Genomic DNA, 15,294 nt, shown 5'->3' on the forward strand with positions numbered 1-15,294 from the left:
CGCTGGCTGAAGATCAGACAAAGGGTGCCATCGATACTGGCACTTTCACATTGACAGTACCAGGGGGTGAACGGGGGCTGATTTGGGCTAATGGTAATTGTGACCTTTTTGCTGGGAGCCACTAAACGGGTCCTTTTCAAGTAGCTATTTGATCCTCTCATTCAATTATCTGAGATGCATCTTTCCAGGTGAAAGTCAAGCATCTTGGTGCGAGTCGCCGTTTGTATTCACGGCTTGCAACGGCGCTTTTGTTATTACGAGCCACATCAATACCAGACATTCAAAGCGCTGGCGACTTACTGCTGCATTTATTTCATCGAAGGGAGCGCATTTACAACATTTGCATAGAGCTTGAGTATACTATAACACCTCTGTAATCCCTCTCCATCTGCTTCTTCTCTTTTCTTCTTAATCAGGTCAGGAAGAGTGGGCAAACAATCGCGGCAAGGCACCGTCGGCACGAGCAGCCAAGGGAGTGTACAGAGAGCAGCCATACTCCAGATATTGAACTGTTTATACAACCTGCACCTGAGTCCTCATGGCTGTTTCAACCCAAGTAATGGATTTTTTATGGACGCTCCCACCTTTTTAGAATTGAAAACTAAACCACAAAAAATAATAATAATAATAATAACAATAATAATAATAATAAAACGAATGAAACGCCGATAGCAAGACGATGAATTAGTAAATACTGGTTTTCAAAAAAGAATAATCCCTGTGATCATAAAAACATACTCCCAGTGGGTAAAATGTGTAGAGCAATTAAGGTAATCTATCTTTTTCCTCTTGGAGAAACTGGATGTTGAGGTTAAGAAAGACTCCATAGTACATTAAGTTTCTCTCTCAACTGATTGTGATTGTGAAGAATGGCCTTGTATCAAGCTGTTTTACTCAGTAATGATTAGTAAAACACTATAAGCTGTTTGATACGATGTTTCTTACACAGCTGCCGGCGCGACTCAATTTATCACCCTCTATTCTTTAAACCTTGAACTGCGTGGTTGATCACTTTAAAATGTAGTAGCTTAGTTCTAGGAAAAGTGCAGTACTGTAGATATTTTTTCTGAGGGGTAATTGGTGAAATTGTGTCCCTTGTAAATTGAACATTTACAAACTGAAAAAGAGAAAAAGTCATACTGTATACATATTGTATTGCTGTTTCCTCCTTTTTGTAAAATAATAGTTCTTTAGTGTTAAAGGGCTTATAAAAGCATGGTGTGCAACTGTGGATATCGTCAGCTGTTTTATTCTGAAAAGCGTATGTAGTTGTGTTCATGATTATGCCCCCAAACATCCACTTTAATACATCTATAAATAGCTGCTCATACATTATGTACACCGATTAACCAGAGCTGAAAAACAGTCCAAGAGCTTTTTAATTTTTGTGATTTTTTTTTTTTTTTTTTTTTTTAGATGCTCTAAATAAGTAATTTTGATGTCATTTCCTGATTTAAACCAAGATATTTTTCTGACTTTGTAGGCATAATTTTAAGATTCTAATTCACATGCTGGTGAATTGGTAATCATTTCCATTTAGGAGTTTGTTCAACTATATTGATTTTGAGCTTATGTAAGCCCTTTAATATTTTCCTCTTTGTTGATGCTGAATAAACGTTTTGAAAGAAAACACTTGTGTTTGAGCGAATAATTATGGACTCATAAAAAAGACTTATAATTTAAACTAACAATCTCAAATGAAAAAGCCAGATATGTTTGGATTATTACGTCACGACAGTCCAGCCTGTAAGGAATTAAACTACAATGGATTTCAATTTAACCAAGCGAAAAACAAAATAAAGCATCATATGTTCTTGCATAAAATCCAATGTGGTAGCAAGATGGCATTATAGAAAATACTTACAAACAGTGCAAACAGCAAATGGCTGTTTTTTGACCTTCTAGATGACCTTGGTAATCTGATAAGAATGGTTTCCTATTTGTATTTGAACGCCATGTGATGCATTTTTGTGGGAAATCTCTCTGACTGAGATTTAGAGGATTTAGCGATAGCGACATCGCCGCTCTTGAAACTCTATCCACTCTGTTTGTTCATATAATTCAATGTGAAGCGAAACGCTGATCACGTCAAGCATCATCAGTAAACACACATTAACTTTCGGAGTGTTTACCCTGACAGAAACGGCTCGTAGCGCCGCATGAAAGCCTCCTTGACCTCCTCTAGGCCTTGTTCAGTTCGGTACGGGGGTGGGGGGTGCGGGTGGGGATGGGGGTTGGGGGGGTGGGTGGCGGGGGTGGGGGGGATTTTCTCTCTCTTCTTGTTTTGCTCTTTCTGTTCTCCTCCGGTCATGTGACCCTCTCTCAGTCGTTTAAAGAGCCTGCCTTTGCCCCGTCCATTAAAGAGACTCTAAATGACCCCCAGCTGACCTCCGCAGAGAGAGGATGGCAGTAGCTGTTTAAAAAGACCTCCATCCCACAAGGTAAACAACCTGACCCAGTTTAACCTCTCCCCTAACGTAGTTGCTCATAAACCCTCTCTAAACTTAAATGTAATGTTTTCCTGTCTCTGTTAAGTCCGTAATCTAGACACCAAGCTGGGAATAATTAGATAACCTGTAACAAAAAAACTGTAAAAAAGTGTGATAAATAGCAGTAATATGTCAACGAAATGTATAGTAAAATAACTTTATCCTAAGACTTTGATAAAATATATCCTCTGTTACAATAATTGAAACATAAAATATTATGTGTCTTGATGCTGCTTTCATATTATTAGTTGTGAAATAAGTTTTGTTGTGAACTTGCATGGTCATCTTGTCGTTTATATTCCTTTCTAGGCCGATGTCCCAGCTACACCAGGTCATCTGTCCAGTTACCTCACTGGTGCTAAAGGTATGTTGTTTTCTGCATTTTGTTAGGTGTTTACGATTTTCCATGAAAACATTAAATTATATCTAAATTATGGGATCAAATACGAGTCATAATTATTCTGAGCTTCAAGGCTGGATCTGAAGAACCTTGGGAACTCTTGAAAAGGTTCTTAGAAATCAACTCAAAAATATAAAAATATTAAACTTTTAATAATAAAAGGTGTTATGTCTGTGATCTTTGTGGTGACTTTTGACATGTAGATACAATAATATAATGAATTTGAGTTGTCAAATAAGTGTTAAAAAGCTTCAAGGGGTAAAGATCTGGCGACCGTTGGGGATTCTTGAAACGAGTCCAAGAAGGACGCAGAAAGATGGACGCTAGCTTAATTTCAGTGTTGTTTTGTAGTTATCTTAACTTATGCAGTACAAGGAATTAATTTGTGGATTCTTCGGATGTAAACATGATAATATATGGGGCAGAATATATGGGGTTAATAAGGGTAAAAAAAATGTTTTAATGTTTGAAGGTTTGAGCTGACGAATCTTAGGGGTTCCCGAAAAAGGTTCCACAAAAGCCTAATTTTATGGCTCTTTCAGTAAGAAGAGAGTTATGTCCATGACATTTCTGATGATTTTGCACATTTAAAATATACAGGATCTTTCAAATAAGGATCAAAGAAATTAAAAGCTTGAAGGTTGAATCTGGCAACCTTTCGGTACTCTTCAAAGGTTCCAAGATAAAATGGGCTTTTGCTTCATTTTAGTGTTCATTCACTCACTCATTCACTTATTAAAATGTGTATGATCACATGTATTGATGTGAATGATGCGAGTTTCTGCATTTAAACATGACAATGTACTAGAATAAGGGAAAACATCAAAATTGGCAACGCTTCTAGATTCTTTAAATGAATGCCATTGATTGAAATCAATGTAAATTAAATTCTTTCAGTTATTAAAAGACTCATGCTATGTCTCTGCCGTCTGATGATTTTATATTTGTAAACATAATGAACAGAAAATCCAGTGAGGGTCAAAAATATTTTTGAGTTTGGCTGAGATTGGCTACTGATTTCTTCAAAAGGTTTCATGACGTCCACAGAAAAATGCAGCCAAACTCAAGTTCATTCACTTAATTAAAAGATATATGATCATAAGTATTGATCTAAACTATACCATACAAGCAGTTATATATAACAGCGGGGTTAAAGGTTTAGGGCGAGGGTTACCCCTTCATCTGGAAGAAATCCTCTCAGATGACGGGCTGACCCTTTGAGGGAATTCACAAATGATGGTCTAACCTGTTTGGGTGTCGATTTAAAAACCCTTAGGAAGTACAAAAATGAAATATTCTACGGGAGGACACAGCGTTATCATGGCATATCAAATATTAATGTGACTTTAAGGCAACTTGATGTTCTCTTGATGGATGTTTAACGTTGAAAATATCTTTCTGGAGCTTGTGAAATCCTTCAGAATCGCCCCCCATTTTGGAGGCTCGACCCCTCAAGCTTTCCTGTTATACCCTCCCACAATCCCCTCAAGGGGATTCGTGTCCCGCCGGACTCTCTGCCTCGCTTTGTACCTCGACAAATTTTGTATAAGAGCACTCTGTTGTCATATGAACCACAACGAGGTCCTTGTTGCTACAGTTTGAAAATGACTCCCCGCGCTTGTATTAAGTGGAGACATGTAACGCCTGATTGCGTTAGCCCCAAAAAAAGAACCTTGAAGTGCAGCTGAGAGAATGTGACAAAGGACTAAATTTCCCCCAATGCTTTGCTTTCTTTATTTCGTCTTTGCTGAAGCTCATATTGTTCTTCTTTCTCTTCTGTCCTTTCTCAATAGACTTGACGAACCATACACGAGCTTCCCTCCAAACGTTGAAGTCTGCACAATGTCAAACAGAATCCTGTAAAGGCCATCATCCAGTTTCACAAGGGATACCCCCCCCCCCCCCCCTCCCCTCCCCCCTCTCCGGTCAAACAGTGGACTTTCAAATTTTCACAGTCTAGACTGCGGTGAATCCTGCGGGGGACGACATGTGGATGGACCTGTTGAGATGGATGGGGGGGTTGGGGTGGGTGGGATGGGGGGGCTATAATACATATATCACACATCGTCATTTCCAGGAGAAAGGGAGTGAGAGAGGAAACCCGTGAGGTAAATGGAGTTCCTCATCCTCTGGGACGATCTGTCGGAGAATATTTATCTCAGAGCTTCACTGGCTCTGTGTACATTTTACATAAACACAGGAGTGCTCTGAACTGACTGTGAACCTGCCTCATGTCTTTTCTTGATTCACTTGTTAGAGGGAATGTGTCTACCTCTTACATTAGGCATTAACCGTCGCCTACGAGGGAGGGTGAGTAAATAAATAATGCAGTAAGAGAATGACATCGTATTTCTAGCAGAGACACTTCTAAAGTCATATTGTTGTGCTCATTAACCTATATCCTATTGACTCCAATGAATACATAATTCACCGAGTGCCTTATTCTTGCATTGTTATGACAGTTTTGGATGTTTAGTTGCCATTGCTGGATGTTTTTTCTTTCTTCCTTCATTTATGCTGCTTTTTTGGTTTCCTGTGTGAATTACCATGGTGCTGGAAAGCACCACTCTGCCACAGACCAGAGTAAGTCTGTTCCAGATGTATTGTTTAATCAGAATCGACTTCAGTGGATATTACAATTCCAAAATAGCTTTCTATCGGATGGAGAGCTTCATTCTGTCTTGTGCATAAGTCCAGATAGGCTGATCCGTATTCCGCACAGTTGTATGCCCTTAGTGGCAGACAATAGTTTTCCATTAGAGGGAGTGATTCTCTCTGGAGCCTCGGGCCAAGCCTCAGACAATAACATGGCAACCTAAAGCTTGCATCTCGGGCTCTGGGAGTCAACTCTCATCACCCCCAGGGGCTGATTCCTCCTCTGAAGTGGCTTAAAACGACAGGCTTATCTGAAGTGAGCTTGTCCGAGTTAATAAAGGAATAGCAGCTTATTTGATTAAGAATGCATACAGAGGAGGATGTAGTGATCTTTCACTGGGAGACAAGTTCATTCCAACACTAGAATACAGATCAATGGGTACAGGGACCACTGGAGGTGATTTTAAAAGGATTCAGAGGAAATTAGAAATAGCTTAAAGGCCCAGAAATCCTGTTCTCTCACTTTCTTAATACGAGCATTGAGTCCCCACATGTTGTTCTGCCACAGTTTGAACAGTTTTGTCCATTCTTTTCTTGCTGCTTTAAAGTGGGCGGGGCTTAGCCGTCACGTATTTCCACGCACATATCAGTGTGGCAACATTTAAATGAAGATATAATGAGTTTTGGGATTCTTTGCTTGTGTTACCTTCATTGTCAATCCAATATGAACAAATCCCACCCACACACTCCTGAATATATAGCATCTGGTTAGCTTAGCTTAGCATCAAAACTGGGAGCAGGGTGAAAGAGCTAGCCTGGCTCTTCCCAAAGCTAATTAAATCCACCAATCTTCTTTTAATTTTACATGCTCTTATACCTGATCTTTTTTTCTTTTCGCAAATTTTTTTTTTTGAAGCAACAGCTTTTTGATATGTGAAGTGTGCTTATCCACTTGTGTTCCTCTTAATCATGTTCAGGATCTAAAGCGGCCTCCTCCTGCCTTTTGTTCTGTAATTAACTGGAGGGCTCTTAATCTTGCTGAGATTAAAACGCCCTGATCAATGTTGAAGTGTCCCTCTGTCTCCTTTAGTAGTGAGCACTAATGTGACCAGGGGTCAGTGTGCGTCGCTTGCTAAGTGGAGCCTCAGATTGTGAAGGATCGATTATTACAGGGCCTTGAGTGAACAGGGGTGAATAATAGCAATAATAAGGGAGAGAGAATGTTCCACTAATGCGATGCCCGGCAATGGAGACGACGATGACGACAACGACGACGATGACGACGACATAATCATTATTCCTTATTTATCTTGGAAGTATAATCACTTATATAATTAGCATTTTAGCCAAATCTGCGAACAAGAGATGAAGAAAACGAGCGAGAGAAATAAAAGCAAGGGTATCAGATTAGACGCCAGGGGAGAAAAGCAAATATTAAAAAAATATCAGAGGCTTTCAAAGAAACAAAAACAACAAGAAAAATCAGCCACAGGTAGACAAAAGGCTGGGGGGGCTGGGGGGGGGGCGACACCAAAGGGGAACACAAGGTGAGAACAGGTGCACACAAAGTCTTTGTAGAGGAAAGATAGCAGTTTAGAACAACACTGAAAAACAAAACTTTTTAAATACATGTGTATGCAAAGTCAGTATACATACCTGTCCACCATATGCTGTGTACCAATTGTGCATATTGTACCTCATGTTTCTGTATAATTTCCATGTGCTGTCATTCGTTAAACTCAACTCAGTCTGTAAGTAAATACATGTTTAGGTTGTAGATGCAGATGCAGTAATAAAGTTTTCCTCTTGCTGATAAAAAAAAAAAAAAGAGTGAGCAATAATGAGTTGTGATTGTGCAGCACTGACTCAGTGTGTGTTCACCAGGTGTGTCACGTTGGGGAAACAAATCATAAAGGCAATTTGACTGTCCGGACTGTTGAGGATCGACACTGCGTACTGAAGTCTGAACTAAATATAGTGTTATTGGCTCCGATGGGGGGAAGCTCATGAGGAGCTTTGGCAGTTGGCATGTTTTTCTAACTTCAAAACCTCACCACTGCAGGGATATTATTTACCTTGATACGCCCTTGAAATGATACTTACAGCTCAAACAAGTTTGTGTTGCAAAGGCTGTCTCAGTCTCCAACCTTTTAAATATTGTATGTCCCCCTCCACTGCCGCCTTGGATACATCTCTCTCCTCATGTAAATGCTGCTGTTCTTTATTCTTTCTGCTTTTTCTTTTCCTCTCTCTCTCTCGCTCTTTCTCTCTCTCTCTGCTTCCATCCTTCAGGCCGTTCCACTTTGAAGTTGTTTCTCAGCTGTGTGAAATTTGAGATTAAAGTCCATCTGTTCATGCCCCCCCCCCACCACCACCACCACCACCACCACCACCATCAATACATCTACAGATATAAACAAAAAGAAAAACAGACAAAAAGGGGGTTGTTGTTTTTAATAGGTCAAAGGCAGCCGTGATACGAGCGAGCGAGAAATCATAACGGCCCAGTTGAGCGAGCGCTTTCAGCCTCGCTGGATCAATTACGCCTGACACACGCCATTGCAGACAATGAATTTCTTATCTAATTTTTATTTATTCATCAGCACGGAAAAATGGCTGTTGAGACCAGAATCTTTAACGGGATCGTGCGCTCCTCTGGGCGCCGTAAAGGTGAGCCTGGGCCTGTGTGTTGCACTGCATCACAAACAAATATCCATCAGGTTGGAATAGAAACAGACTATATTTCCCCAATAAACCCCAGTGTGAGGCTGAGGCTGGCTTTTCCACTGGTCAGCCTGGTTAATAAACTGATGCGTTGAGGTGATTATTCAGTCCCACCTCTACTGTATTGTTCGCTTTTCATTGCAGTTGCAGCAGCAGCAGCGAGGGAGCGTAAATAGTCTCAACGTAAATATTCTCTGCAAACCAGCAGCGCCGGGAGATTAAAACAATTGTTTATGCTTTCGGTGCATATGGGGAGATATAAGCAATATAAACGGGCAGTGTGCTCAAAATGAAATAACACAGAAATTATGCTATCCTATTGCCACCACCAATACGAATAGACTCATAGGGTGAGAGGATATTGCAAAGACACCACCATGAGCAAAAGTTAAAAGCCCATCACCTTTAGTGTTTACCTTAACACCTCTTTCCACTGATGGAACACTGACCTTCAAAATGACATTTGGCTCCTGTTAACCTGAGCATGTTTGGCATTTAAAACGTCCTCATTCAGCCACTACGCCTTAACTCTGGAGGAAAGAATCGATGTGCTGCTACACTTCACACTGCTCTAAAAGAAGTGTATTAACTTGTAATGTGTATTGTATTAGCTTAGGTAGAATATTTTAAGTGGGAAATTAGAGTGTACTTACACAGGAGCAACAACATCAGTGTAATGACAGAGCACAAATATATTGCACCAAATGAGTGTAAACAAAGTTGTGCTGTAGCTACATGCCAGACAGGCAGACGGGGCCACACCAGCATCTAATTGCACCCAGGTGATATTTGCAGGTACTTTTACAAGCTGCAGCTGACCAGCTAATCAGCCATCTAGCATGCAAACTACTGTCGGCAGTGCACTTTTCCTTGGTGAATGTTTGTTTGGTGGCTCGTTCAACAAGTTAAGATGCAGGACGAGACGTGTTTGTAAGTGAGACGAGAAGAGGACTGCAGCAGGAAAGCTCACACAGGTTGTTGTGGCTCTTTGTGTTCGTGCAGCAGCTGCTGTCTGGCTCAGTGTGACCGTCTGCCTGTGGTAGACCGGCATTGTTACTGCTATTTGCATAAGCAAATATGGTTTGAAATGAGATATGATATGAGATGGTATGATTGGCTGTATGGAAACAGGTTCTCCATCTCCACCAAACAAAAGATAAAATATAGAAGTCTACAAGACAGATGTCAGGTGTGACTGGTTACCACACCTTAATTTCCCACCTATCCTTTGCACTCCACACAAGCAGTCAGCAGTAAACAGGGCCACGCTGAGGGGGCAGCAGGTGCCACTAAACCTGCAGATCGTTAGGAAACAGTCTGCCCCCGCCGCGGTCCAGGAAGGACACTTTGTGGATCATTTAATAACCTTGGCCTGGATGTGCCCCTCAGTGGCCCTTTGCAGACTTTAGTTATTTTCTAACAAGATCCTACCACCTCCTGCTCATTTACAACCCCAGACTGAGAAGGGTTTTAAAAAAAATCATCATTAATGACTTGACCCTTAGTAATGGTTTATAAATAAAGCTCAATGTTTTACACTTTTCCTGTGTTTTATTTGAAGTGTTGATCCATAGGAAGATATATTTGTGATTTCAAGAACCAAAAACCATCTCGGTGTAGTTTTACATCTCCTCTCTCAGGCCCTCTCTGGAGCTCTAGTAACAACTAGTCGGTGAGCCAATCAGAGGAGAGGAGGCTCTGAGCCTTTCTTCTGATTGGCTGACTGTTTTCTGACAGAATAAAAATATAGCAGATTTCAGGTAAAACACTCAGAGAAACCAAATCCTGCAAGGTTGGATGGTGGGTCCAGGTGGGCGGGGCTTCAGGCATGGCTGAGTGGTTACTGCTTTGTTGTGACATCACAAAGTTCAAGAAGTCCTGACGGCTGGTTTTAAGGCTCAGTGTCTGAATACAGGCTGTGTGCATTTCTCTGTGGACTGAGGCTTTGATACTTTCATTGTATTAATATAGAACCTAGACCTGATCTATAATCAAAAAGGTCATGGAAATGGCACTTTATACTATATGGGACCTTTAAAGCATTAATAGATTATTCACCATCTGATATTAAAATAATTAATTATGACTTATAAAGCCATTATAAAGGCTGCCTCATTACAAAATTAGACCTGAAGAACTCCAGATGCCTGTTTCTGTGGTGCAGCAGGCACTGATTTTGTCTCAGTCTTCGGAGCAATCCCCTGGGCAACACGTCTCAGAACATGTCTCAGTTTTAGCGTTACATCAGTGTCGGATGAGATGATGAAACTGTCAGCGCTCCTCTCCTCGTGCCCTCGGAATAAAGGTACAGAGATGGACTTCCTGACCCCCGGGATTGTCCATCTGTGCCTTGTTTCTGGCAGGGCAGTGGAGGATTTCATGCTCTTTCATCCTCTGCTTCAGACTGACCTACTAATTTTTGTCTTCTAACTTTCTACCACTTTTTTTTTTCTTTGTTACTCGACGTCAGCCTGATAATGTTGATTACATAGTTTCATAACAACAGAAGAGGAAACCCCTGGGTGTTTGACCTCTCTGTGACCTCTGACAGTACTCAGTACTTTTCTTTACAGGCTTATAACATCTCCTTCAGATACACAGTCTCTTGCAAAGTCCAGCTGTGTGATATATTGAATAGAAAGATTGTGTAAATAACTGCCATGCACTTTAAACTTTGTTGAATGTAACTACACACAGTTACTACAGTACAGTAACATAGTGCAACACTGCAACACAGTGATTAATTACATACTGTGTTATACTTGCATTGTAATGAACTGAACCACTCAACGGGATTTTCACGGTTTTCTTGTAAACTTGTTTCCCACCAAAACATATTGTGTGTATCCTTGAGGGCTGACAAACACCTTATAAAATATTTGCAATGCTGATTTTTTTTTTGGCCGTTTTGAAACATGAATTTCATGTTTACTGGCTAGCAGTCTTCCTCTTCTCTGCCTCTGCTGGCACTGTGCCACATTTCTTGGTGAGTTATTGCCACCTGTAGATCAGTGGAATAGCGTGAAACCACTGGCAGGACTGTGTAATAAGACACTATAAAGAGGACGGTCCAGACCTGCTCTATATGAAAATTGCCCTGATATAACTTCTGTTGTGATTTGGCACTATATAAATAAAATAATTTGACATCCATGTTTGTGTTTGCAAGCAGATATGTCCAAAAAAAAGGGGATCAGCTCATAAAATAAAAAGACCGTTAAATTTATTCTCATTTGTTGGCCTCTTAATCACCTTCCAAACACACAGATTTATCTTGTGACCAGGTTTGGAACCACTGCATTAAAGCATCATGAATAATAATCCTATAATATATTATTCAATTTATGATCCCACACTGGCTTCCCACCCACATACACATAGTTTTTTGTTTAAATTGGAATTCACCACGGGATTAAATCAAGCTTTGTGTGGTGGTATGTGGGTGTTTTGCCCCGGTGCCATACTTTAAATTTGAAGTTTATCTCAGCTGCATCTTTTTTTCTCTGTCTTTGTAAAAAAAATAAAAATAAAAAATAAAAAGAGGCAGAAATGCTTCTCTTTCTTTCACAGACTTGAGCAGTGAAAATGCATCTTGCATACGTCTGGGAGGCGAAATATACACAGTTTTCTTTTGAATAATCTTCTGTGGTATCCATGTTTTTTCACTTCATATTAGAGGCAGATATATTCAGATCATACTTCATGAAGGCTGTACTTTATGGCATATATTTAGTCCCGGTTTTAATTAAATATGAAGCTTCAGAACTGTAAATGATTATGTCTTTATTGAGTGTCAGATAAAAGAGAAGAGCGTTTGGATTTATAATCATCAGACTAACACTGCTTTATGTTTCCTTTACCTTCAACGTCATAAAATCCCTGCAGACAAGAGAAATCTCATCCTGAGAGATCATTGCATGTTATGGTGGGTCATATTTAGGGCAAATACAATGAGGTAATTTAGTTTTAGATTTAATTAAATGGGTCCATTTAATGTGTCTGAGAGCTGCCAGAATAGTCAGGGTGGCTGCCGTCTTTAGGAGGGGTGAGGTGACATAAATCAGAGATACGGAAGTACCCTCACCCACCCCCTCCTCTGTGCCACCCACCCCTCTGTGCTTCTAGAAACAAGAGGATGTTAATTTGTCACATAGCCGTGTGCACACACATCCCGAGGGAAAATGATAGCGGGCCTCCCCCCCAATCACAGCCCTCCGCTGTTCTACAGACGGACCCATTTAATAAATCGCTTGGGGAAAAATATCACATCTCTGGGGTACCTTAGACAAGAAATCCTTCCCTGGAGTTCCAGCTGGGTCACGTTCACACAAGAGCCGGTGAAATTAGTATTTTTTTTGTCTTTATCCAAGCAATTCTTCACAGGGAACAAAACTGGGCTTCTTCCAATGACTTCCACAAACGATACTCAAGGGTACTCTGTGCTTTTACTGTTTTTTTTAAAGGACAAATCTTATCCTAATTTCAACTTCGCCACTTTTTTCTCCAGCCGTTCTGTTGGACACTGCGGCGGCCTTTACAAGCAGGACGTCGTTAACTTTTCCAAATGTCTGAGGCTCGTTCACTCCTGTTTCGAGACTTCAAATGCAATAAGTAAAGGTAATCCGCCACTGAAGCACATTTTGAAAACTGGCATCACAGTGTGAGTATGACTTTTAAAAGAGGTTCATGTTGTGATTCAAAAACACCACAGGAGATGAGAAGGAAGGGGTCATCTTACTCTTCCTTCCGGCTTCTCTGATTCCTGCAGATTTTCCTCCTAAAATCCTGTCATACAATCCCTGGTGTGTTTATTTTAGTTGCCTCCTCCTGTCAATCATCACACACTTATTAAATAAATAAATAAATGAGTCTTCTTCTAACATGCTCCTCGTGATGGTAATTAAGAGGTTGGTGTCATGTCTGAATAAGTCACTTTCACCATTAAGTCATTAAACTGTGTTTAAATACGACACAGGGCAGAATTTAATGTCGTCAGATAAAGGTTTAATACACACACACACACACACACACACACACACACACACACAGAGAAATTCATTGCAATAAATCACTCATCATCTGTCGTCTACACATAAAATTAAAGCACTTTACTATGAAATGACTTTATGAAAGTGTGAATTAGACTCTTTTTCTGTCGACAGTACAAATAATTTTTCCCCTTTGAGGTGAAGGGTCATTTCCTAACACTTAATGATACAGCCCATTATTTACACTGTAATTTTGTTCAACCAGGTAGCAATAAAACCCTTTTTTCTGATACTGAAATGTAGGTACAGTGAAAGAGCACAAGACAAGAGAGTAACAGCTGGGCGTTTTAGAGGAAAAGAGCAATAGATTATACTTGAAGTGTTTCTGTAAAGACTGGGTACCTCCAGGACCCACAGGTACCTACAGTTCTTCCATCTTGGATTACAATAGAGCCCTTCCATGACTGTGACTTTGAGAAAGGTACATTTGTTTGCTTCAATCCGAGGCCGAGGGGTCGACATGTTTTAACCAACAGATTCTGCTGGTCATCTTTCCAACCATTATATATAGGTTTCCAACCGAGCAGCCCCAAATTCCCCAATGCTTAGGCCCGGCAGGGGTCCAACTTTAGTCCGCAGGGCTGCTGGACGTCTAGCAGCCATAGTAAATATGACATGGGGAGAGGAAAAAATCAGGTGACGTCATTTAAGAGTGACAAAAAGTCTGCGTTAGGAGGAGGTTGGGGTGGATGGATGGATCGACAAAACAGTTTCTTTTAGCCAAAATTGTTCCATAACTTTAACTGTGCGTTTATTACTGTAACCATGACGATGAAGGTCCTCTAACCTCACCGTGTCAACCAGGTCATGACAAAGGAGGTCAGGTATGCCTCCCTCTGGTGCACTCCTATGGGTCATATTCTTGTTGCCACGACGATGAGAGTCCAGTACACCTGCTGCTGGCATACTCTGGCCAAACTCGAATTGGGGACATTGCAGTGGCTCTGTCCAAAGGTAACGAAATCCATCTAACGGCACTTCTGAGCTAATTAATTGACATGTTTATTAAATTTATTAATCTTTATTGAATAATAAAAAAAAAAGTCAATTTGTGTAAAATTACCATTTGTGGTTTGACCAGATGTTACAACTTAAAGGAAATCACAGCAGCCACCGCAGTCACTGATGTCACAACACAGTAGACACCGCTCTCAGGCCATGCCTCAAGCCACGCTTTTAAAGTGCATTATAAAATCCATGAGTTCTGCCAATTGTACTTGGACATACCCTGGAATTATCATATAAGTTACTTTTAAATGGATAAAAAAAATAGACAGTAAAAAAAGCTTAAAATCAATATAATCATCACTAATTATTATCTTAGTCAGATTTTAAAAAGAATTCCAGATAAGATAATATCTCTTGAGATAAAAAAAAAACCCCAGAGAACCCTATGCAGCTAACAGTAGCTAGCATTTAACTAGTAGTAGCTAGCTGTCCTTCGATCACATCCGATGTGTAAAATGCAAAGACGCTCCATCTAAAATCAGTGAGAAAATATTAAAACATGACCTTCACCACTTGCAGCTTTTTCCCAGCTGAGGAGGATCTAATGCGTCTTGTGACCACTCCACAACACAAAACTTGGATTTTCTGAAAATGCAATTATTTTAATGCCAGAGAAACAATCGACTTCTCTCAAATGTAATTAAATATGACAAAAAGAGCAAAATTGCAATTGAACAAAGCACTGGAATGATTGGCAAGGGTTGAACCCGCAGAGAACCCCTCCAGAGAGGTTTGCATCCAGGCTGAATAGCTTCAGCTGGTCTGGTGGAATTTGATAGGACGACCATGACCATACTCGCAATCCTTAATGACGGCTTTGTCTTCTTCACATGCACATAATGTATGGACAAAAAAGGCTTTGGAGAAAGATCGCATTTAATTCCCCCTTCTGTCAAACCCAGGAAATGAACCAAGAGGTTAGCAAATGTTTCAAAGCACATATTAAAGGGTCACTAAGTCATCTATTCTGAGGTCTGTCAGCAGGAGGAACTCCAAAAAGCACCACCAGGTGTTTGGCACAGACCTCCCC

The 15,294-nt window shown here is 40.5% G+C and overlaps 1 protein-coding gene across 2 annotated transcripts in view; it reads left to right on the top strand.

Moving 5' to 3' along the window:
- Nucleotides 1-7,326, top strand: part of khdrbs3 (KH domain containing, RNA binding, signal transduction associated 3) — a 101,987-nt gene extending 94,661 nt beyond the window's left edge. Inside the window, exons 9-11 of one of the 2 annotated variants that reach the window (XR_008829921.1) lie at nucleotides 417-556; nucleotides 2,799-2,853; nucleotides 4,683-7,326. Coding sequence is in view for 1 of the 2 variants with exons in the window: in XM_056399832.1 (XP_056255807.1) it covers nucleotides 417-508 (92 nt within the window). In the remaining variant the exon portion in view is untranslated. Of the gene's footprint in view, nucleotides 1-416; nucleotides 1,631-2,798; nucleotides 2,854-4,682 lie in introns of those variants that run through there. The other variant, XM_056399832.1, reaches the window with a different exon arrangement.
- Nucleotides 7,327-15,294: the final 7,968 nt, after the last annotated feature.

This window comes from Seriola aureovittata, chromosome 16, assembly GCF_021018895.1.
Source record: "Seriola aureovittata isolate HTS-2021-v1 ecotype China chromosome 16, ASM2101889v1, whole genome shotgun sequence".
NCBI classification, from domain to species: domain Eukaryota; kingdom Metazoa; phylum Chordata; class Actinopteri; order Carangiformes; family Carangidae; genus Seriola; species Seriola aureovittata.